This window comes from Aphelocoma coerulescens, chromosome 31 (genome assembly GCF_041296385.1).
Source record: "Aphelocoma coerulescens isolate FSJ_1873_10779 chromosome 31, UR_Acoe_1.0, whole genome shotgun sequence".
NCBI lineage: Eukaryota > Metazoa > Chordata > Aves > Passeriformes > Corvidae > Aphelocoma > Aphelocoma coerulescens.
This window is the reverse complement of record NC_091044.1, coordinates 1608768-1630719: the sequence shown is the minus strand read 5'-3', so window position 1 is coordinate 1630719 and position 21952 is coordinate 1608768. Positions and strand designations below refer to the sequence as shown.

At 69.0% G+C, this 21952-nt stretch overlaps 3 protein-coding genes across 5 annotated transcripts; all 3 read left to right on the top strand.

Annotated features, from left to right (window-relative positions):
* Positions 1 to 414: 414 nt before the first annotated feature.
* On the top strand, positions 415 to 8807 carry CCDC120 (coiled-coil domain containing 120). Its single transcript, XM_068998128.1, has 12 exons — positions 415 to 637; positions 1268 to 1349; positions 2983 to 3089; positions 3672 to 3779; positions 4066 to 4149; positions 5244 to 5276; positions 5816 to 6002; positions 6299 to 6340; positions 6579 to 6726; positions 6832 to 6933; positions 7556 to 7988; positions 8787 to 8807. The coding sequence occupies exons 2-12, from the start codon at positions 1301 to 1303 to the stop codon at positions 8805 to 8807; spliced, it is 1314 nt and encodes a 437-aa protein (XP_068854229.1). The 5' UTR covers positions 415 to 637; positions 1268 to 1300.
* Positions 8808 to 9819: 1012 nt separating this feature from the next.
* Positions 9820 to 12348, top strand: LOC138100429 (3-beta-hydroxysteroid-Delta(8),Delta(7)-isomerase-like). 2 transcript variants are annotated; one of them, XM_068998274.1, is made up of 5 exons: positions 9820 to 9892; positions 10120 to 10450; positions 11206 to 11242; positions 11327 to 11457; positions 11836 to 12348. In XM_068998274.1, the coding sequence occupies exons 2-5, from the start codon at positions 10135 to 10137 to the stop codon at positions 12042 to 12044; spliced, it is 693 nt and encodes a 230-aa protein (XP_068854375.1). In that variant the 5' UTR covers positions 9820 to 9892; positions 10120 to 10134; the 3' UTR covers positions 12045 to 12348. The 2 variants fall into 2 exon arrangements, with proteins under 2 accessions (XP_068854375.1, XP_068854376.1); XM_068998275.1 differs by having other exon boundaries at positions 9884 to 9955.
* A 646-nt stretch (positions 12349 to 12994) lies between these two features.
* Positions 12995 to 21374, top strand: OTUD5 (OTU deubiquitinase 5). Of its 2 annotated transcripts, none has more exons than XM_068998271.1 (9): positions 12995 to 13701; positions 14755 to 14848; positions 14943 to 15007; positions 16452 to 16608; positions 17629 to 17777; positions 18772 to 18957; positions 19700 to 19901; positions 20456 to 20569; positions 21214 to 21374. In XM_068998271.1, the coding sequence occupies exons 1-9, from the start codon at positions 13135 to 13137 to the stop codon at positions 21330 to 21332; spliced, it is 1653 nt and encodes a 550-aa protein (XP_068854372.1). In that variant the 5' UTR covers positions 12995 to 13134; the 3' UTR covers positions 21333 to 21374. The 2 variants fall into 2 exon arrangements, with proteins under 2 accessions (XP_068854372.1, XP_068854373.1); XM_068998272.1 differs by having other exon boundaries at positions 13007 to 13701; positions 14758 to 14848.
* The last annotated feature ends 578 nt before the right edge of the window (positions 21375 to 21952 follow it).

Genomic DNA, 21952 nt, shown 5'->3' with positions numbered 1-21952 from the left:
GGCGACACTCGGGGGGCCCTGGGGGGGGTCAGTGGGATGGGGGGGCTATGGGGGGGCTCTATGGGGTGGGGGAGGGGCAATGGGGGGGTTTCAATGCGGCTGCGGGGGGGTAATTGGGGCTGGGGGGGGGTCAGTAGGGCTGGGAGGGGGTCCCGAAGTGAGTTCCTGGGGGGGGGGGGGGGGGGGCCCGGACCTCCCCAAACCTCGCGGAGCTCCGGAGGGGGGGGCGACGGGGGCGACGGGGAGGGGGCGAGCCTGGGGGTCCCCCCAAAAGTCCCCGGGGGGGTCTCGGGGTGTCCCTGCGGGGCAAGGGGGGGGTCCCGGGGGGTCCCGTCGGGGCCTCGGCGCCTCGGCAGGAAGCGCGGGGGGGGGGAGGGGGCGGTGTCGGGAAGTGACATCACGGGGCGGGGGGGGGGGACACGCAGGGGGGACCCCGACTCCCGCCCGCGCTCCCCGCCAGGCCCCGGCTCCGCGAGACCCCCCCCCAAAAAAGCGAACCGCGACCCCCGGGGCTGGCGGGGACCCGCAGGGGCCGCCTGCGACCCCCGGGGGGGGCGCGGGGCTGAGCCCCTCCCCCCATCTCCCTCCCCCAGCCCGGAGCCCCCGGCCCGCCCGGCCGCGACCCCCCCCGGAACAGGTAAAGGGAGCTGGGGGGGAAATTGGGGGGGTTGGAGACCCCCGCCCAAAGGGGGACACGGGTGGGGGCTGTTCCAGCGCGGGGGGGGCAGCCCTGAGTCGCTTTTGGGGGGTGGGGGCACCGCCGGGTGCCTTCGAGACCCCCGAGCTCCGGGTCCGTTTTGGGGGGGGAACCCCCGGCCCCCCATGGCCCCTTTTGGGGGGTGGGGCGATCTCTAGGTGTCTTTTGGGGGGGGGGCGGGGTGACCCCCTGGAGCCTTGCGTCCCTCTGGGGGGGCGGGGTGACCCCCCCGACCCCCGCGTCCCTTTCGGGGGGGTTTTGGGGGCGGGCGCGACCCCCGGGCCCCGCGGGTCCCTTTTCGGGGGGAGCCCCTGGCCCCCCCAGGTCCGTTTTGGGGGGAGGGGTGACCCCTGGCCTCCAAGTCTGTTTTGGGGACCCCTCCCCCCGGGTTTTTGGGGGCTTTTGGGGTGGGGGGGGGTCAGGGTCCACACCGGGCGCGGGGGGGAGGGGCCGGGCAGGCGGAAGCGGGAGGAGAAGCCGGGAATAGGGAGGGGGGAGGGGAGGTGCCGGGGTGGGGACACCCCAAAGCCTGACCCCTGACCCCAAACGCTGAGCCCTGACCCCCCGCAGCCCCTCCCCTCCCCCCATGGGCACCGAGCCGCGATGGAGGTGAGGGGCCACATCCTCCCCCCCGGCACCTACAGCCCCGCAGGTACGGCCGCCGCTGTCCCTTGTCACCCCCCCGGCGCTCGGGGACCCCCGCGCTGTCACCCCCCCCCCACCCCGCAGTGCCCCCAGAACCCCCCCGAACTCTGCCCCGGTTCTGGGCCCCCGGGGAGCCCCGGTGTCCCCAAGCCTCGGTGACACCCGGTGCTCCCAACCCTGTCCCCGCTGTGTCACTCTGGGACCCCCCCCCCCGGGTGTCGCCGCTCCCCCCCCGCCCCGCGGTGCCCCCCAAGCTCTACCTCCACCCCAGACCCCCGGGGACCCCCGGTGTCCCCAAGGCCCGGTGGCACCCGGTGCTGCCAGCCCTCGGCGAGTGCCGCTGCCCCGGCTCTGGGTGACACGCGGTGCCTTCAGCTGCTCGCCCTTGGTGCCCCCTGCGGTGACCCCCGCTGCCCCCGGTCCCTGGGGGCTCTGCTCCCTGCTGACCCCCACCCTGTGTCCCTGCCCTGTCCCTGCCCTGTGCCCTCACCTGAGCCTCGCTTGCCCCTGCCCTGCCCTGTCCCTGCCCTGTCCCTGCCCGCTGTCCCTGTCGCTGACTGTCCCCTCGCGCAGGGAGGGCTGCGGGAGGGGCAGCGGGGGCTGCACTCCGTCCCTGTCCCCTGTCCCTGCCCTGTCCCTGTCCCTCTCTGTCCCCGCTGCCCCTGCTGTCCCTCTCTGTCCCTGCCCTGTCCCCCGCTGTCCCTGTCCCGTGTTGTCTCTGCCCTGTCTCTGTCCCTGCCCCTGTCCCTGCCCCGTCCCTGCCCTGTCCCCGTCCTGTCCCTGTCCCTCTCTCTCCCCTGCTGTCCCTCTCTGTCCCCGCTGTCCCTGCCCTGTCCCTCTCCCTCTCCCTGCCCTGTCCCTGTCCCCTGCTGTCCCTCTTTATCCCCGCTGTTCCTGCCCTGTCCCTGTCCCTCTCTGTCCCTCTCTATCCCCGCTGTCCCTGTCCCCTGTCCCTGTCCCCTGTCTCCTGTCCCTGTCCCTCTCTGTCCCCGCTGTCCCTGCCCTGTCCCTGTCCCTGCCCTGTCCCCGCTGTCCCTGCTCCGTCCCCTCGCGCAGGGGGGGCCGCAGGGCGGCTGCAGGAGCTGCGGGAGCGGCAGCGGGGGCTGCGCCCCGTCCCTGTCCCCTGTCCCTCTCTGTCCTCGCTCTCCCTGCCCTGTCCCTCTCCGTCTCCCTGCCCTGTCCCCGTCCTGTCCCTGTCCCTCTCTGTCCCCGCTGTCCCTGCCCTGTCCCTGCCCTGTCCCTGTCCCCTGCTGTCCCTCTTTATCCCCGCTGTCCCTGCCCTGTCCCTGCCCTGTCCCCTGCTGTCCCTCTCTGTCCCCGCTGTCCCTGTCCCCTGTCCCTGTCCCTGCCCTGTCCCCACTGTCCCTGCCCTGTCCCTGCCCTGTCCCTGTCCCCTGCTGTCCCTCTTTATCCCCGCTGTCCCTGTCCCCTGTCCCTGCCCTGTCCCTGCCCTGTCCCCTGCTGTCCCTGCCCTGTCCCCGCTGTCCCTGTCCCCTCTCCCTGCCCTGTCCCCGCTGTCCCTGTCCCTGCCCTGTCCCCGCTGTCCCTGTCCCTGTCCCTCTCCCTGCCCTGTCCCCCTGTCCCTGTCCCTGCCCTGTCCCCGCTGTCCCTGCTCCGTCCCTGACCGTCCCCTCGCGCAGGGGGGGCCGCGGGGCGGCTGCAGGAGCTGCGGGAGCGGCAGCGGGGGCTGCGCCAGGCGCTGGGGCTGCGCCTGCGGGAGCTGCGGCGCCTCTGCCTGCAGGAGGCCGTGAGTGACCCCGGAGTGACCCCGGAGTGACCCCAAAACCCATCCCTAAATCACCCCTGGGACCCCTGCCCGCACTGGATACCCTGAGTGACCCTTTGGACACCCCCAGGACCCCTGGAGTGACCCTCAAACCCTGACCCCCCCCTCCCTGGGTCACCCCTGAGTGCTGCCCCGGGACCCCCACCCAGCGGACACCCAGAGTGACCTCTGAGCCCTGCCCAAGGGACACCCTGAGTGACCCCCAAGCCCCTCCTGGGACCCCTGCCCGGATACACTGGGTGACCCCTGACCCCCACCTGCCAGACCCCCTGAGTGACCCCCAAACCGGGACCCCCTGAGTCACCTCTGACCTCTGACCCCGGGGGTTCCCCCCAGCCCCCTCCCCCAGCCTCTCCCAGGCCCCCCAAACCCCTCCACACCCCCGAGACCCCCACGGCCCCTCAGGACCCCCCCTGCCCACCTCTCTGGGACCCCTCTCCAAAACTGCCATAGCCCCCTCCCATAGCCCCCCCCCCCCAAGCTTCCTGTCCCCCCCAAAAGCCCCCTCCCCTCCTGGAGCCCCCCCTGACCCCCCCATTGCAGGAGCTGACGGGGAAGTTGCCCCCCGAGTACCCCCTGGAGCCTGGAGAGAGACCCCAGCCCCCCCCACGCCGCCGGAGCGGGGCACCCCCCCGGGGACCCCCCCCTGAGGTAGGTGTGGGGACATGGGAGGGGCTGGGGGGTGGGGGGAGACCAGAATGTCCTTCTGGGGGGGGGGGTCCCCATCCCAAATCCTACCTGGGGGTGTCCCCTCAGGGCCCCCAGACCCCTGTGGTGGCCCCCCCACCCTGAGTGTCCCCATGGTGTGCCCTGGGTGGTCCCTGGTGGCCCCCACACCCTGGGGGTCCCCGTGGTGTCCCTTCGTGGCCCCCGGACCCCCATGGCACCCCCCAGCTCCCCCCCACGGTGGCCCCCACTCCCTGTGTGTCCCCCACAGTGGCCCCTGCACCCCAACGGTGGCTGCCGTCCCCCCGTGTCTCACATGGGGACCCCCACGTCCTGCGGGTCCCCACACGCTCTGGTACGTCCCTCGTGTGTCCCCGTGCTGTCCCCGTGGTGTCCCCTGGTCCCTGGGGTGTCCCCCTGACCCCCATGGTGTCCTCCTGGTCCCTGAGGTGTCCCCATGGTGTCTCCTGGTCCCTGTGGTGTCCCCATGGTGTCCCCTGGTCCCCATGGTGTCTCCTGGTCCCCGTGGTGTCCCCAAACCCCACGTGGCCCCCAATGGCTCCTTGCCCTTCCCTGCCTGTCCCCAAGTCCCCGTTGCTCTGTCCCCATTCCCCTCTCTCCTCTCCCCGTCCCCATTCTCAACTTCCCATTTTCCCATTTTCTTCCCATTTCACCAATTTCACCTGTTTTCCCCAGGTGTAAGTCCAGCTGCTGGAGGTCGCCCGACCTTTTCCCGCTTCCCGTTTTTTCTCATTTCTCCCATTTTTCCCTATTTCTGTGCCCCCAGGCATGCCAGGCGCAGGCCCAGGCGCAGGCCCAGGCACAGGCCCAGGAGGCCGCCCGGCCCTTTCCCATTCCCTCGTTTTTCCTTATTTTTCCCACATTTCTACCCATTTCCCCCTCATTTTCCCCCAATTTTCCCTCAGTTTTTCCCCATTTTTCCCACTGCAGGCATGCCAGGCACGGCGGGAGGCGTGGGCTCGGGTGCTGGAGGCTTTCCCATTCCCTCATTTTTGCCCATTTTTCCCGTATTTCTCCCTGTTTCCCCACTCCAGGCATGCTGGGCGCAGTGGGAGGCCTAGGCCCAGGTGCAGACCCAGGAGGCCGCCCGGCCCTTTCCCATTCCTTCGTTTTTCCTTATTTTTCTCACATTTCTACCCATTTTTCCCTCATTTTCCCCCAATTTTCCCTCATTTTTCCCCATTTTCCCCACTGCAGGCGTGCTGGGTGCGGTAGGAGGCCCAGGCGCAGGCCCAGGCCCAGGCCCAGGAGGCCGCCCGGCCCTTTCCCATTCCCCCATTTTTGCCCATTTTCCCCACATTTCTCCTCATTTTTCCCACTCCAGGCGTGCCGGGCGCAGCAGGAGGCGTAGGCCCAGGTGCTGGAGACTTTCGCATTTCCCCATTTTTACCCATTTTCCTCACGTTTGTCCCCATTTCTCCATTCCAGGCATGCCGGGCGCAGCGGGAGGCGCAGGCCCAGGTGCTGGAGGCTTTCCCACTGCCCCATTTTTGCCCATTTTCCCCACATTTCTCCCCTTTTTTCCCACTCCAGACATGCTGGGCGTGGTGGGACGCCCAGGCCCAGGAGGCCGCCCGGCCCTTTCCCATTCCCCCATTTTTGCCCATTTTCCCCACATTTCTCCCCATTTCTCCACTCCAGGCGTGCCAGGCACGGCAGGAGGCGCAGGCCCAGGTGCTGGAGGCTTTCCCACTGCCCCATTTTTGCCCATTTTCCCCACATTTCTCCCCTTTTTTCCCACTCCAGGCGTGCCGGGTGCAGCGGGAGGCGCAGGCCCAGGCCCAGGTGCAGGCCCAGGCCCAGGAGGCCGCCCGGCCCTTTCCCATTGCCCCATTTTTGCCCCTTTTCCCCACATTTCTCCCCCTTTTTCCCACTCCAGAAATGCCGGGCACGGCGGGAGGCGCAGGCCCAGGCCCAGGCCCAGGAGGCCACCCGGCCCTTTCCCATTCCCCCAGTTTTGCCCATTTTCCCCACATTTCTCCCCATTTCTCCCACTCCAGGCGTGCCGGGCGCGGCGGGAGGCGCAGGCCCAGGTGCAGGTGCAGGCCCAGGTGCTGGAGGCCGCCCGGCGTTTGGCCTCGGTGCCGGGGTTGCCGCCCGAGCAGCGGCGCCGGCGCCAGCGGCTCCAGGCCGAGGCTGCCCAGAGGCTCCGGCAGCTCCGGGCACAGCTTGGACCCCCCGGACAGGGTGAGAGGAGGGGAAAAACGGGGATATTGGGGGGATCAGGGGTATTTGGGGTACTTGGGGGTCCTTGGGGTACGGGGGGAAAAAAGGGTCAGGGAGCTTGAGGGGTCTTTGGGGCGCCAGGGGGTCTTTGGGGCAATGGGGGCACCGGTGGGAGGGTGTCAGGGGGTCTTTGGGGGTACCAGGGAGTCGGGGGGTTGCCAGGGTGTGGGGAGCAGGGTGGAGGGCGCACAGAGATTTGGACAGGGGGGTAGATTTTGGGGGGTCCCAGCAGCTCTGACCCCCTTTGGCTCCCCCAGATGAGAACGGGTCCCTGTGTGACCTCCCCGCGCTGGAGAACGGTGAGCGAGGGGCTGGGGGGGCTACCTGGCCACTTGGGTGACCCTGGGAGGGGGGAGGGCTACCTGGACACCTGGAGACCCCCAGGGGGGTTGTCCGCACACCTGGGTGACCCCTTGGATCCCCCTGAAGGGGTTACCTGGACACCTGGTGGATCCTCTCGGGGGGGGTTACCTGGATATTGAGGACCCCTGCCAGGGGTTTCCTGGACACCTGGACACCGCCGTGTGTCTCCCACAGGAGCCCTGCCCCCCCCAAAGCCCCCCCAGGGCGGACCCGGCCGCCCCTCCCCCCCCCGGGCTGGCTCCAGCAGCCCCGACCGCCGCCCCCCGCCCTGGACCCCCGACGTCCCCCCCGGGCGCCGCAGCTCCCTCGCCAGCCCCGCCAGGTGCGTGAGCCCCCTAAAAAAAAACCCTTCATCCCCCCCCCCAAAAAAAAACCACCCCGCTGGGGGGGCCCTCCAGCCCCACTGATGGGGTCCCCCCCTCCCCAGCCCGGCGCGGACCCTCCCCCGCAGCGCCTCCAGTTTCGAGGGTCGCAGCGTCCCGGCCACGCCCGTGCTGGCCCGGAGCCCCCGCGGGCCCCCTCTGTGCCGGTGAGGGGTCGGGGGGGGTATTTGGGGGGGGTATTTGGGGGTCGGGAAGCAGGGGAGGGGGGTGGGAAGACCCCAACCCTTTTTGTCCCACCTGGTTGTGTCCCCTGTGCAGCCCCGAGGTGCCTGGGGGGGGAACTGGGGGGGGGGCTCGGGGAGTTGGGGGGGTGGGCTGCTGGGCAGGGGTGCGGGAAGACCCCAGCCCCTCTATGTGAGCTCATCGTGTCCCCCTCCCCACCTCTGGGGGGGTGGTCAGGAGGGGCTCTTTGGGGGATGGGCTGCAGGGGATGGGTTCTGGGGGGCGATTTGGGGTGGGGGGCAGTAGGGGTGGGGGGTGTTTGAAGACCCCAGCCTGCCCTGTGTGACCTCGCTGTGTCCCCCTCCTCAACTCCGAGGTGGCGGGGGGGGCTCAGGGGGCTCCAAATGAGGGGATGGGCAGCAGGGCAGGGGGGTTTAGAGGGGTTTAAAGACCCCAAACCCCCCCCGTGTGACCCCGCTGTCCCCCCTCCCCCAGCCCCGAGGCCCCGGGGGCGATTTGGGGGGGTGGGCAGCAGGGCAGGGGGGTTTAGGGGGGTTTAAAGATCCCAACCCCTCCCGTGTGACCCCACTGTCCCCCCTCCCCCAGCCCCGAGGCCCCGGGCTTGCCCCCCCGGCCCTGGTCCGGCAGCCAGGACTCTCAACTGGGGGGGCCCCCAGCTCCCGGCCCTCCCCCCCCCCGGCGCCCCCCGCACCCGGCGCAGCAACAGCTCCGAGGCTTTGATCGACTGGGGGGGACCCCCGGAGACCCCCCCGGAGGCATCGCGGGGCCGAGGGGGGGGTCCCGGCGGTCCGGGGGTGGCCGCCCCCCCCTCGGCGGAGCAGCGGCGCAGCCAGAAGTGGCTGGCGCTGGAGGGGCTGCGGGACTGGTACCTGCGGCACACCGGGACCCCCCCCCGCGCCCCGCCTCGGGCCCCCCCCCCGCCGCCGCCGCCGGGCCCGCCTGGGCCCCCCCCCCCGCGCCGCCGGGACCCCCCCGGGCTGCCCCACTCGCTCAGCTACGCCGGGGCCCTGGCGCCCAGGTACGGGGGGGCTCCCCGGGGGTACCGCGCCCCCCTTTTTTAGGGGAAGGAAGGGGTGAGGGAGGGCTTGGCAGAGGGGGTAGAGGGGGTTTGGGGAGCCCCCCCGAGTGTTGGGGACCCCCCTGTTCACTGGGGGGCTCCAGGTCCACCCCTGGTTTTGGGGACCCCCCCCCTCCCCCCCGTCCACTGGGCATTCCTGTATCTGAATGTCACCCCCTCCCCCCGCCCATTTTGGGGACCCCTCCCCTATGAATTGGGGACCCCCCCCCCCCTTTCCACCATGTCCGAGTGTCCTCCCCCTTCTTTGGGGGCCCCCCCCGTCCTTCAGGAACCCCAAATGTACCCAAGTTGGGGATTCCCCTTTGGGCCCCCCCTCCCCATTTCAGCCCCACCCCCCCAAAACTGGGGGTCTCCCCTCCCCGGTTGCCCCCCCGCCCCCGTTTTTGGGCTCCCTCTCCCCTCTCAGGGGGGTCTCTCTTGCCCCTCCTCTGTTTTTCCCTCTTTTCTCCATTCCGGGCACCGGGTTGGGGGTCCCGGGGGGGGTGACAGAACTCGGGGGGGGGGGGGGGAGGGCCAGGAGGGGACCCCGGGCGGATGGGGGGGGTCATTTTGGGGGGGCCTAACGCCTTTTTCTTCTCTCTTTCTCTGTTGTTTTCCGAATTCTGTTGGCTTTTTCTCTTTCTTTTTTCTTTTATTCCCTTTTTTTGTCACTTTTCTCTCCCCCTCCCCACCTCCCCCTCCCCCAGGGCCTCCGGGGACACCCCCGGGACCACCCCCCCACCCCCCCTGGACCCGCAGCCCCCCGGGACCCTCGTGTGACCCCCAAACCCAACCCTCGGCCGTGGGGAGGGGTCCCCAGGTTTACGGAGGGGGGAAGGGTGATCCCTAAATTGGGGGGGTGGATCCCCAGAATCCCGGGCCCCCCCTCGGCCGCTCCTGGCGAGTGGCCGGTTTTGGGGGGGCCCCGTCGCTCGCCCCCCTCGGGTGGGTGGGGGGGGGGTCTGGCGGGGGTTGGGGGGGCGGGCGGGGGTCGCACGGTGGGGTTCAATACAGGGACCTGCTGCCACCACCGGCTCCGCCTCTTTTTTTGGGGGGAAACGCCGCGGTTTTGGGGTTCCTGGGTGCCCCAAAAGCTTCTGTAGGGATGGGGGGTTCCATGGGGGGGGGGGGAAATCTCTGTCCTGGGGGGGGGGAGGGGGGTCTTTGAGGGCTCCATATAATCTGGGGGGGGTCCATATGGATCCCATAGAGCTTGGGGGGGGTCTTTGTGCTGCTGGTACCCCTGGGGGGGGGCCCTGTATAATTTGGAGGGGTCTTTGAGGCCCTCTGTGATTGGGGGGGGGGGGTTGGTGGGACCCCTCTATGATTGGGGGAGGGGGTTGGAGGAACCCCTCTATGAGTGGGGGAGGGGGTTGGAGGAACCTCTCTATATTGGGGGGGAGGTTGATGGGTCCCCTCTATAATTGGGGGGGGGGTTGATGGGACCCCTCTATAACTGGGGGGGGACCTCATAGGGGCCCTGTGTGATTTGGAGGGGGGTTCCATAGGGACCCTTGTATTGAACAGGGGGGGTCCCCATGGCCCCTATAGAGACCCCCAATAGAGGGGGCGTGTCTCAGTGGCCTTAAGACACGCCCCTCGAGCGAGGCCACGCCCATTTGGGCGGGGCATCGCCCCCAGAACGAGGCCACGCCCCATAGCGAAAAGGCCACGCCCCCTGGCCTCACATCTCCCCAGCAGCGGGCGCGGCCAATCAGCGGCCGGGGGAGGCGGGCGGGGCGCGCCGCCATTGGTCGGCCTTGGGACGGCGCGCTCCCATTGGCCGCGCGGGCGGTGGTGGGCGGAGCAAAGAGCGGCGCGCGGCGGCCGGGAGGGAGCGCGGCGAGCGCGGGAGAGCGGCTGAGGTGAGCGGCGCCGGGGACTCGGCCGGGCCGGGGCTCAACGCGGGGGAACCGGGCAACGGCGCGGTGAGGGGAGGGGTCCGTGCGGTGCCGGAGGGCGGGGGAGATGCGCTGTGTCTGGGGAAGGGCGTGCGGTGCGGGGTCGCGCGGGGCGCCGCTCGCTCTTCCCCCCCCCCCCGCCGCGCCCGCGGCCTTCCCGCCGCTCACTGCCGCGCTCCCCTCACACACAGGGCGGCGGCGTTGCCATGGAGACGAGCGCGCACCCCTATTGGCCGCGCGCGCTGGCGTTGCCGGGTTACGTGGCGGGCGCGCGGCCCGGCTGGCAGTGCGCAGGCGCGGTGGCGGCGGCGGCGGCCGCGCTGCTGGCGCTGGGCTGGGCCCTGGGCGGGGCCGGGGCCGGGGCCAAGGGCGGGGCCAAGGGCGGGGCCAAGCGGAGCCCCGCCCGCCGACTGCTCCTGGGCTGGTTCCTGCTCTGCGCCGGCATCCACGGGGTCCTGGAAGGGTATTTCAGCCTCCGGCACCGCGAGCTGCCCGCCGACACCGGGCTGCTGGCCGACGTCTGTGAGCACCGGGAGGGGGTTCCCCGGGGGACGGGGATGGGGAGGGGAGGTCCTAGAGGGGAGATGGGGTCGCTGGAGAGGGGTTGGGTTATGTGGGTGGCTTTGGGGAGGCGTCCTCAGGGGTTGCAGTGGGTGCTAGAGGGTCAATGGGCATGTGGGGAGGGGTCCTCAAGGGCATCAGGGGGCACTGGAGGGTCATTGGGCACGTGGGAGGGGTCCTCAAGGGCATCAGGAGGCACTGGAGGGTCATTGGGCACGTGGGAGGGGTCCTCAAGGGCATCAGGAGGCACTGGAGGGTCATTGGGCACGTGGGAGGGGTCCTCAAGGGCATCAGGAGGCACTGGAGGGTCATTGGGTGCGTGGGGAGGGGTCCCCAAGGGCATCAGGGGGCACTGGAGGGTCATTGGGCACGTGAGGAGGGGTCCCTGGGGCATTTGTGGGGTCCCTGGGCGCGTGGGGAGGGGTCCCTGGGGCATTTGTGGGGTCCCTGGGCACGTGGGGAGGGGTCTTCAAGGGCAGCAGGGGGCACTGGAGGTTCCCTGGGTATATGAGGAGGGGTCTCTGGGCATTGTGGGGCGCTGGACATTCACTGCATACGTGGAGAGGGGGCCCTGGAGCATCTCTGGGGTCCCTGGGCACGTGGGGAGGGGGACACCTGGGTGCTGGCAGCAGGGCTGGGTGACCCCCGGCTCCGCTGGAGGCTGTGGGGGTCCCCTGCCCCACACACACCTGGTGACCCCTCTCCAAATCCCCCAGGGAAGGAATACGCCAAGGCCGACAGCCGCTACATGACGTGAGTTGGGGGCAGCGGGCAGGGGGTGTCCCATGGCCCCAGGGGGTCCAGGTGACCCTTTCGGGTGTCCCCTGACCTTTCCAGGAGTGATGACTTCACGGTTGCCATGGAGACAGTGACAGCCTGGGCTTGGGGTCCCCTCAGCTTCCTCGCCTTCCTCGCCTTCCTCCGCCACCACCCGGCCCGTTACGTCCTGCAGCTCATCGTGTCCCTCGGTACGGCCGGGACCCCCGTCCCTGTGGGGTCTGGTGTCCCCAACCCTGTTCCAGCCCCAGTGTCCCCATCCCCATCCCACCCCAGGTGTCCCCAACCCCGTCTGCACCCACCCCAGGTGTCCCCATCCCACCCCAGGTGTCCCCAACCCCGTCTGCACCCACCCCAGCTGTCCCCATCCCACCCCAGGTGTCCCCAACCCTGTCTGCACCCATGCCAGGTGTCCCCATGCCAACCCACCCCAGGTGTCCCCATCCCACCCCAGGTGTCCCCATCCCTGTCCCCCTCCCCGGGGCTGTCTCCCATCCCCAAACCCCCCCAGCAGGGTGACCGAGGATGTCCCCAGTGCCACCCCTGACCTGTCCCTTGTCCCCTCCCAGGGCAGCTCTACGGGGACGTTCTGTACTTTGCCACCGAGGCCCGGGCGGGCTGGACCCACAGCGACCCCCGGCCCCTCTATTTTTGGGGCTATTTCGTGGGGCTGAACGGGGTCTGGGTGCTGGTGCCCGGCCTCCTCCTGCTCGACGCCTGTCACCAACTGGCCACAGCCCAGCGCGGCCACGACCGGCCCCGCCACAAGGCCCACTGAGCCCGGGACCCCCCCAGAGCCGGGGGGGCAGCTGGGAGACCCCTGCCGAGGGAGGATTCGGCACTGGGAGGTTCCTGGAGGTGGATTCAGCACCAGCCAGGGCACCTGGGACCCCCCAAAAGCTCAGGGAGAGCGGCCTGGGGAGCTGGAGCCCACCCGTGTTCCCAGGAATGTGGGAGGGGGGTCCCACCCCCGTTCCTGCTGGGGCGTGGGGGGAGCCCCCTCGTTTTTGGGGGTCTGTGCTGGGCTCACCCCTCGTTCTCGGGGGTCCGCGATGGGTTTTAATAAAGGAGCTGGAAACGGAGCCGAGGGTCTGGTTTTGGGGGGCTTCTGGAGGGGTTTTGGGGGGGTTCGTGGGAGGGAGGGGAAAGGGGCGGGGTTTGCGGGAGAGTGACAGGTGGGGGCGCGGAGGGGGCGTGGCTTCTCGTGGGAGCTCCGCCTCCGACACGTTTGAGCCAATGGGAAATTGGGTCGCTTGCTGCAGCCAATGGGAGAGCGGCGTGGGCGGGGTTAAGGCTCTCGCCAATCAGCGTACGGGACCGCCCCTCTGATCCCGCCCATCCATGATGGACGGGGCACCAGCCAATCAGCGCGCAGTTTACTTCGAGCCGCGCCCTCCTCCTCCGCTAAACCGGCACCTCGTCCACCCAATCAGCGCTCTCTCCCCTCAACTCCCGCCTCCCCAACCAGCCAATGAACGCCCTTCAACCCCGCCCCTCCGCGCGCCTCGTCCAATCAGCGCGCGGCCCCTCCGTCACCATGGCGACGCCGTTCCCGCCTCCCCATGGCGAAGGCGGGGATACAGAGGCGGGACTTCCGGGCGAGCTCTCCACCAATGGGAGCGCGGCGCCGCCGCCGCCGACCAATCGCGTGGCGCGGCGCGGGCGAGGCGGAAGCGCGCGCGGGGTCAGAGGTCGCGGCTGTTGATGTTGACACGGCCCCGGCGGCCGCAGCGCCCGCGGCCCCTCAGCGCCGGGGGGGCCCCTCCGAACCCCCGCCCGCGGCCCCCCCGCCCGACAGCGCCCCGCGGGTGACCCCCGGCACCCCCCCCGCCACCTCCCGCCGTGCCCCCCCCCATGCGCGCCCCGCCATGACGATCCTCCCGAAGAAGAAGCCGGTACCGGCGCCCGACGGCGACGCGGACTCGGGCCCGGACGCGGGGCCCGAGCGCGGCGCGGACGCGGGGCCCGAGCGCGGCCCCGGAGGCGTGGGCGAGCCCGGGGGACCCGGCGTGGGGGGGCCTCGGCCTCGGGCCTCGCCGCCGCCGCCGCTGCGGGGCTGGGCCGGGCTCCCCGGAGCCGCCGGGTCCCCCCCTCCCGCCGGGCCCGGAGGTCCCGGTGGCGGCGGCCCCGGCTCGGCGGACGGGCCCGCGGCGCTGCTGGGGCTGGAGGCGGCGGCGCTGGGGCTGCCCGAGCCCCGCGGGCCCGGCTGCGGCGGCGGCGGCGGCGGCGGCCCCGGGCACAGCAAGAGGCGGCGGCGCGGCGGGGCCGGGCCCAGCGGAGGCCCCGCGGGGTCGGGCCCCGGCGGGATCGGGCTGGGGATGGGGCTGGGCCCCGGTTGCGGCAGCCCCGGGCCCGACGAGGCGGGAGGAGGCTACAACAGCGAGGACGAGTACGAGGCCGGGCGGGTGGAGCTGGACCCGGCCACGGCCGAGCAGGTGCGGGGGCCGGGGGGGCCGCTCCGGGCGCGGGGGGGACACCGGGGGGACACCGGCAGGAAGAGGGAGCCGAGCGGGGTTCGGGGTCCCCGCGTTGTCCCGCGCTTGGCACCTCCTCCCCCTCGCCGTGGGGCTCACGCGGGGTTCTTGTCGCTGGTTTGTGTCCCCTCCTTGGGATCCCCTTCTTTTCCCCGCTGGTTGTCCCCTCTTTGTCCCCACTTCACCCCTCCCCTCCCCCCCTCCCCGGGATCCCCCTGTTCGGACCCCCAAGGGACCCCTGCTGGGATCCCCCTTTTCCCCCCTGCCTGTCCCCCAGCTTTTCCTGGATCCCCCTTTTTTCCTGCTGCCCCAGGACCCCTCCCCTTGTCCCCACCGTCCATAACCCCCCTCCCCATAATCCCCTTTTTCCCCCCTGTGTGGACCCAAATCCTTGTCCCCACTACCTGTGACCCCCCCCAGCCCCCCTGTTGTCCCCCCTCTTTGGGATGTCCCCTTGTCCCCACTGCCTGTGACCCTCGCCCCCCCCCCCCCGGACCCCCCATTGTCCCCCTCCTCAGAATCCCCCCCTTGTAGCTCATGGCACCCCCTTGTTGCCCTGTTCAGACCCCCAAGTGATCCCTGCTGGAATCCCCCCTTTTCCCCCTGTCTGGGACCCCTCCCCCCCCCTTTCCTGGATCCCCCCTTGTCCCCTCTGCCTGTGACACCCCAGGACCCCCCATTGCCCCCTCCCTGTACCCCTTTTCTCCCCCTTTGTGACCCCAACCCCTCATCCCCCACGTGTCCCTCGGCTCCCCACACCTCCTGCCCCCGCCTCGATGTGACCCCCCCAGCCCCGAGGGTCCCCTGAAGACCCCCCCAAACTCCCCCTTGTCCCCCCTCCCCGCATCCCCCATCCCCTTTTCTCCCCCTTTGTGCCCCCAACCCCTCACCCCCCATGCGTCCCTTGGCTCCCCACACCTCGTGCTCCCCCTCCAATGACCCGAGGGGCCCCTGAGGACCCCCCAGGACCCCCCAAGCCCCCCAGGACCCCCCCGAGCCCGGCTGTGTCTCCAGCAGGAGCACCGGTTCGAGAAGGCTCTGCGGGAGAAGAAAGGGTTCATCATCAAACGCATGAAGGAGGACGGGGCCTGTCTGTTCCGGGCCGTGGGTGAGCCCCAAAAACCCCCCCAAAAGCCCCCTCAAAACCCCCCCCAGGCACTGCTACCCCCCCTTCACTGTCCCCTTTGTGTCCCCTCCCTCAGCTGATCAGGTGTACGGAGACCAGGACATGCACGAGGTGGTGCGGAAGCACTGCATGGATTACCTGGTGAGGCACTGGGAGGGCACTGGGAGGCACTGGGAGGGCACTGAGGAGTGCCCAGAACTGGAGGAGAAACGGGAGGGTGGAGCTGGAGGGGTTCTGGGTGGTGTAGCTCATACTGGGAGCCACTGGGGAGTAATGGGAAGGAGCCTGGCGTGCTTAGGGAAGCGTTGAGAGGTACTGGGAGGGAACTGGGGGGCACTGGGTGAACTGGGAGGGTGCTCAGCACCCTGCGGGGGGGACCAGGCTGCTGTTCTCTCCCACCCCTGGGTGTCCCCGGGGCTCTCCCACTGTCCCCAGGGGCTCCTCTGCTCTGTCCCTGCTCTGCTCCCTTGTCTGTCCCTGCCCTGGGGCTCCCGGGGCTCTCCCAGTGTCCCCAGACCTCCCCTGCTCCTGTCCCTGGGGCTCTCCCAGTGTCCCCAGAGCTCTCCTGGTGTCCCCAGACCTCCCCCACTCTGGTCCCTGGGGCTCTCCCGGTGTCCCCAGGGCTCTCCCAGTGTCCCCAGGGCTCTCCCAGTGTCCCCAGACCTCCCCCACTCCTGTCCCCAGACCTCTCCTGGTGTCCCCAGACCTCCCCCACTCCTGTCCCTGGGGCTCTCCCAGTGTCCCCAGAGCTCTCCTTGTGTCCCCAGACCTCCCTCAGTCTGGTCCCCAGGGCTCTCCCGGTGTCCCCAGGGTTCTCTCGGTGTCCCCAGACCTCCCCCACTCCTGTCCCCAGGGCTATCCCAGTGTCCCCAGACCTCTCCTTGTGTCCCCAGACCTCCCCCGCTCCTGTCCCCAGGGTTCTCCTGGTGTCCCTGGGGCTATCCCAGTGTCTCCAGGGTTCTCCCGGTGTCCCCAGACCTTGCACACTCCTGTCCCCGGGGCTCTCCTGGTGGCCCCGGGGCTCTCCCGGTGTCCCTGGGGCTCTCCTGGTGTCCCTGGGGCTATCCCAGTGTCCCCAGGGTTCTCTCGGTGTCCCCAGACCTCCCCCACTCCTGTCCCCAGGGCTATCCCAGTGTCCCCAGACCTCTCCTTGTGTCCCCAGACCTCCCCCGCTCCTGTCCCCAAGGCTCTCCCGGTGTCCCCAGGGCTCTCCTGGTGTCCCCAGACCTCCCCCGCTCCTGTCCCCAGGGTTCTCCTGGTGTCCCTGGGGCTATCCCAGTGTCTCCAGGGTTCTCCCGGTGTCCCCAGACCTTGCACACTCCCGGTGTCCCCGGGGCTTTCCCGGTGTCCCCAGGGCTCTCCCGGACCTCCCCCACTCCTGTCCCCAGGGCTTTCCCGGTGTCCCCAGGGCTCTCCCAGACCTCCCCCACTCCTGTCCCCGGGGCTCTCCCGGTGTCCCTGGGGCTCTCCCGGTGTCCCCAGGGCTCTCCCAGACCTCCCCCACTCCTGTCCCCAGTGTCCCTGCAGTCCTTTGTTCCCCCCCCCCGGCCGCATCCCCCCCACCGTGTCCCCGCCGTGTCCCCAGATGAAGAACGCCGATTATTTCTCCAACTACGTCACCGAGGACTTCACCACCTACATCAACCGCAAGCGGAAGAGCACCTGCCACGGCAACCACATCGAGATGCAGGCCATGGCCGAGATGTACAACCGGCCCGTCGAGGTCTACCAGTACGGCACTGGTGCGTGGCCTCGGCAACTGGGAGGGGGCCCGGAGCGATGGGGACAGCGGGGAGGGGTCCCTGAGGAGCCACGGGGGTCACCTGGGCACTGGGAGCAGGAGGGAGGGGTCACCTGGGCACTGGGGACAGCGGGGAGGGGTCACCTGGGCACTGGGAGCAGCAGGAAGGGGTCACCTGGGCACTGGGAGCAGCAGGGAGGGGTCACCTGGGCACTGGGGACAGTGGGGAGGGGTCACCTGGGCACTGGGAGCAGCGGGGAGGGGGTCCCTGAGGAGCCCCAGGGGTCACCTGGGCACTGGGGACAGCGGGGAGGGGATCCTCAGAGAGAAATGGGGTGATCAGGGACTCCCAGGTGCCATTTTGGGGGGTGCCAGGTGCTGTTTTGGGGTTCCCTATGGATCGGGGGGTGATCAGGAGCTCCCAGGTGCCATTTTGGGGGGTGCCAGGTGCTGTTTTGGGGGGTGCCAGGTGGTTTTTTGGGGTTCCCTATGGATCAGGGGTGTGATCAGGGACTCCCAGGTGCTGTTTTGGGGTTCCCAGGTGCTGTTTTGGGGGGTGCCAGATGGTTTTTGGGGTTGCCTATGGATCGGGGGGGGGTGATCAGGAGCTCCCAGGTGCCGTTTTGGGGTTCCCAGGTGCTGTTTTGGGGGGTGCCAGGTGGTTTTTGGGGTTCTCTATGATCAGGAACTCCCAGGTGCCGTTTTGGGGGGTGCCAGGTGGTTTTTGGGCTTCCCTATGGATCAGGGACTCCCAGGTGCTGTTTTGGGGTTCCCTATGGATCGGGGGGGGGTGATCAGGAGCTCCCAGGTGCCATTTTGGGGTTCCCAGGTGCCGTTCTGGGGGGTGCCAGGTGGTTTTTGGGGTTCCCTATGGATCAGCGACTCCCAGGTGCCGTTTTGGGGGGTGCCAGGTGGTTTTTGGGGTTCCCTATGGATCAGCGACTCCCAGGTGCCGTTTTGGGGGGTGCCAGGTGGTTTTTTGGGGTTCCCCTGGCTGATCGGGGTGCCGGGGTGCCCGCAGAGCCCATCAACACCTTCCACGGGATCCAGCACAACGAGGACGAGCCCATCCGGGTCAGCTACCACCGCAACATCCACTACAACTCCGTGGTGAACCCCAACAAGGCCACCATCGGCGTGGGGCTGGGGCTGCCCTCCTTCAAACCGGGGGTATGGGGGGGGACCCCGAATTGGGGGGGTGGGACCCCGATTTTGGAGTATGGGACCCTGAATTTGGGGGGTGGGATGTTGAATTTGGGGGGTGGGACCCCAATTTTGGGGTCTGGGGACCTTCCTTGAGCTTCTCCTCCCTCCTTCAAACTGGGGGTATGGGGGGGGACCCCGAATTTGGGGGGTGGGATGCCGAGTTGGGGGGTGGGAACCCCAATTTTGGAGGTGGGGGGGCCCTCCCTGAGCCCCCCCTTCCCTTCCTCTCCATGGGGCTGGGACTGCGCTCCTTCAAACTGGGGGTACGAGGGGTGGGGACCCCCAATTTGGGGGGTGGGACCCTGATTTTGGGGGGTGAGGGACCCTCCCTGACCTCCCCATTCCCTTGTGGGCGTGGCCACGGAAGGGGCGTGGTCATGTCCGGGGGGTGTGGTCACTCCCAGGGTGGACACGCCCCTTGGAGGGAGAGGTGTGGCTTATCGGGGTGGGTGTGGCTTATCGGGGTGGGTGTGGTCAGACACGACCCCACCCCACCCAGTCCCCCCCAGTGCAGTGGGCGTGGCCTTTGGGTGTGGGTGTGGCCCACCTTGCCCCGCCCACTGCTGGAGCCTCATTGGGCAGAGCTGGGCCTGGGGGAGGAGCCTGTGGGATGGGTGTGGCTTGAGTGGGCGTGGCCCAGGCCGCTGTGGGTCCTTTAAGGATCCTCTTGGGGGTGTGGCCTTAGCACAGAGGGGCGTGGCCTGTTAGGGGCGTGTCCAAGTGGTCCCTCCCATGCAGGGGCGTGGCCTGATGTGGCCCCACCCCATCTCCAGGCTTCCTGTGTGGGTGTGGTCGGTTCTGGGTGTGTCCATGGGGGTGTGGCCTCAGGCAGAAGGGGCGTGGCTTAATGTGACCCCACCCTCTCCATTGTCCCGGGGGGGTGGGCGTGTCCCCGGTGGGCGTGTCCCCCATGGGCGTGTCCTGGTGGGCGTGTCCCTCACGGCCGCCCCGTCTGCAGCTGGCCGAGCAGTCCCTGATGAAGAGCGCCATCAAGACGTCGGAGGAGTCGTGGATCGAGCAGCAGATGCTGGAGGACAAGAAACGCGCCACGGACTGGGAGGCCACCAACGAGGCCATCGAGGAGCAGGTGGCCCGCGAGTCCTACCTGCAGTGGCTGCGCGACCAGGAGAAGCAGGCGCGGCAGGTGGGGCCCAGCTTCTTCCTCAGGGGGTCCTGGTGACCCCCATCGCTGTCCTTGCCAACCTCGGTGTCCCCATCACTGTCCCCAGTCCCAGTGTCCCCATCACTGTCCTTGCCAACCTTGGTGTCCCCATCACTGTCCTAGCCAGTGCCAGTGTCTCCATCTCTGTCCCCACCAGCTCCCAGTGTCCCCATCGCTGTCCCCAGTTCCAGTGTCCCCATCACTGTCCCAGCCAGTCCCAGTGTCCCCATTGCTGTCCCAGCCAGTCCCAGTGTCCCCATCGCTGTCCCCAGTCCCGGTGTCCCCACGTTTCCCTGCCCCGGGGGGTGATGCCACTCCCTTGTCCCCCTGCCCTGGAGCTGACCCCTGTTCCAGTGCCCCCTGCCCTGTGGTCACTCCGCTGTCCCCTCACACCCTATGGTCACTCCGCTGTCCCCTGCTGTCCCCACAGCCTCGCAAGGCCAGCGTTACGTGCAGCTTGGCCACTTTGGCCAGAGGAGTGGAGTGACCACTTGCCCCTTTGTCCCCACACCCTGTGGTCACTCCGCTGTCCCCCCATACCCAGTGGTCACTCCTCTGTCCCCTGCTGTCCCCGCAGCCTCGCAAGGCCAGCGCTATGTGCAGCTTGGCCACTTTGGCCAGAGGAGTGGAGTGGCCGCTTGCCCCTTTGTCCCTGTGCCCTGTGGCCACTCCTCTGTCCCCCCACACCCTGTGGTCACTCCGCTGTCCCCTGCTGTCCCCGCAGCCTCGCAAGGCCAGCGCCACGTGCAGCTCGGCCACTGCAGCGGCGGCCAGCGGGCTGGAGGAGTGGAGTGGCCGCTCGCCGCGGCCCCGCAGCGCCGCCCCCTCCCCGGAGCACCCCGGGCTGCACCCCGAGACCCCCGGCCCCAAACCCCCCTCGCCCGGAGCCCCCCCCGCCGGCAAACCCCCCTCGCCCTGCGCCCCAGGTGGGTGAACTGGGAGGACTGGGGGGAAGCTGGGGAGCCCAAACTGGGTGTTTTGGGGGGCTGGGGGGTTCTGGGGGGGCTTAAATGGGGGGAGTTATGGGGTGTTGGGAAGTCCAGACTGGGCGTTACGGGGTACTGGGAGCCCAAACTGGGAGCTCTGGGGTGCTGGGGAACCTAAACTGGGTGCTGTGGGATACTGGGGGTCTAAAAGGGGGGGTTCCGGGGTACTGGGAGCCCAAACTGGGAGCTCTGGGCTGCTGGGGAACCTAAACTGGGTGCTGTGGGATACTGGGGGTCTAAAAGGGGGGTTCTGGTGTACTGGGAGCTCAAACTGGGAGCTCTGGGGTGCTGGGGGTGTCCCCAGCTGGGCTCTGGGGGGTGCTGGCACCTGAGTGCCCCCCAAACCCAACCCTTGGGTGGCAATTCTGAGACCCCAAACTGGGATTTGAGGATACTGGGACCCCCCCACTGGTTGCTGGGAGGGGATAGGGATGGATTTAAGTTTGGGAGGGGGGGTCCCTGAAGCCCAAATTTGTCTTTTCTCCCCTCCCCAGGGACCAGCAGCCAGCTGGGGGCAGGGGGGGGCCGGGCCACCCCCCCGCTGGTGTCCCTGTACCCCGCGCTGGAGTGTCGGGCCATCATGCAGCAAATGTCCCCAACCGCCTTCGGTGAGCTGGCAGGGGACAAAATCGGGGGCAGGGGATCGTTTTGGGGGGGTTTAGGGTCGTTTTGGGGGGCTTTAGGGTCGTTTTGGGCGGTTTAGGGTCGTTTTGGGGGGGTTTAGGGTCGTTTTGGGCGGGTACGATGCAGTTTAAGGGAGGGGTTTGAGCACTGGAAGTGTTTTAATCTAAATTTTGGGGGCTTCAGCCATTGGGATTTGAGGGAAAAGACCCCCATGGGGGGGTTTACCCACTTTTCCTGCCGTTTTGGGGTGGGGAGTCCAATTGGGGGGGATTTACGGTCATTTGGGGGGGCTACCCTGCAGTTTAGGGGAGTGGCATTTACCTTTGGAGTTCTTGAATGAAAATTTGGGGGGGGATGATTAAAATTTTTAGGGGTTCAGCGGTTGGGGTTTGATGGAAAACACCCCCATGGATGCGTGTGTGGGGGAGGGGTGGGTTTTAATCCCCTTTTCCTGCAATTTTGGGGTGAGGGGGCCACCCAAACTCCCCCCTTCACCCCAACCTCCGACCCTCCCACACCCTGAGCTCGTTACCGATACCACGGGGGGGGAAGGGGGTCTGGGGGTTCAAACCCCTCCCCCTCAAACTCCAATCCTCCCCCTCCCCCAAAATTTTGGGCACCCCCCCAGGCCTGAACGACTGGGAGGACGACGAGATCCTGGCGTCGGTGCTGGCGGTGTCGCAGCAGGAGTACCTGGAGACCATGAAAACCTCGCGCCACAGAGACCCCGCCGCCGATAAAAGTTGATATTGAACCCCCGGACTGCGACCCCCCCGCCCCCACCCCGGATCCCCCTCCCCCCCCCCCCCCCAAAAAACCTCGCCCCGGCTCCCCCAAAAACCACCACCACCACCGCCGCCCCCCTCCCCACCCCCCCAAAAGGGACCTCTCTCGGTGCATGGCGGCCCCGGCTGAGGGGGGGGGTTTATTTTGGGGGAAAACAAACAAACAAACAAACAAACAAAAACAGAAACACCCCCCCCCCCTTGGTAAGGGGAGGGGGACACAGCGCTGGACGCCGCGGATGAACCTCGGCTTTTTTTGGGGGGGGGGGAGAAGAAAAAGAAGAAGAAGACCCCTCCCCCCCTCCTCAAAATTACAGCTGGAAGGAAATGGGGGGGGGGGGAATCGGGGGGGGGAACGTGGGGGAATTGGGGGAGGGGCTCCCTATTTTTTATAGGGTCTCCCCTTTCTTCCTCTGTGGGATTTTGCTGTTTGGGGATGGGAAAGGGGGGATGGGGGGGCACCCCCACTCTGCCCCCCGCTCCTCCCCCCTCCCCCGAGCATCGAGCCCCCCACCAGCACCTGGGGGGAGGGGGGGGGGAAAAGGGGGGCCGGGGGTGCTGCTCCCCAACACCCCTCTGCAC

Excerpts from the sequence above, each read along its gene's own strand:
- CCDC120 (XM_068998128.1), top strand. The coding sequence starts at position 1,301 with ATGGAGGTGAGGGGCCACATCCTCCCCCCCGGCACCTACAGCCCCGCA. Across the intron at positions 6,003-6,298 it reads GCTTGGACCCCCCGGACAGG|ATGAGAACGGGTCCCTGTGT; the intron begins GTGAGAGGAGGG and ends TGGCTCCCCCAG. Across the intron at positions 6,727-6,831 it reads TCCCTCGCCAGCCCCGCCAG|CCCGGCGCGGACCCTCCCCC; the intron begins GTGCGTGAGCCC and ends CCCCCTCCCCAG.
- LOC138100429 (XM_068998274.1), top strand. The coding sequence starts at position 10,135 with ATGGAGACGAGCGCGCACCCCTATTGGCCGCGCGCGCTGGCGTTGCCG. Across the intron at positions 11,243-11,326 it reads GCCGACAGCCGCTACATGAC|GAGTGATGACTTCACGGTTG; the intron begins GTGAGTTGGGGG and ends TGACCTTTCCAG. Across the intron at positions 11,458-11,835 it reads GCAGCTCATCGTGTCCCTCG|GGCAGCTCTACGGGGACGTT; the intron begins GTACGGCCGGGA and ends GTCCCCTCCCAG.
- OTUD5 (XM_068998271.1), top strand. The coding sequence starts at position 13,135 with ATGACGATCCTCCCGAAGAAGAAGCCGGTACCGGCGCCCGACGGCGAC. Across the intron at positions 13,702-14,754 it reads ACCCGGCCACGGCCGAGCAG|CAGGAGCACCGGTTCGAGAA; the intron begins GTGCGGGGGCCG and ends CTGTGTCTCCAG. Across the intron at positions 14,849-14,942 it reads CTGTCTGTTCCGGGCCGTGG|CTGATCAGGTGTACGGAGAC; the intron begins GTGAGCCCCAAA and ends CCCCTCCCTCAG.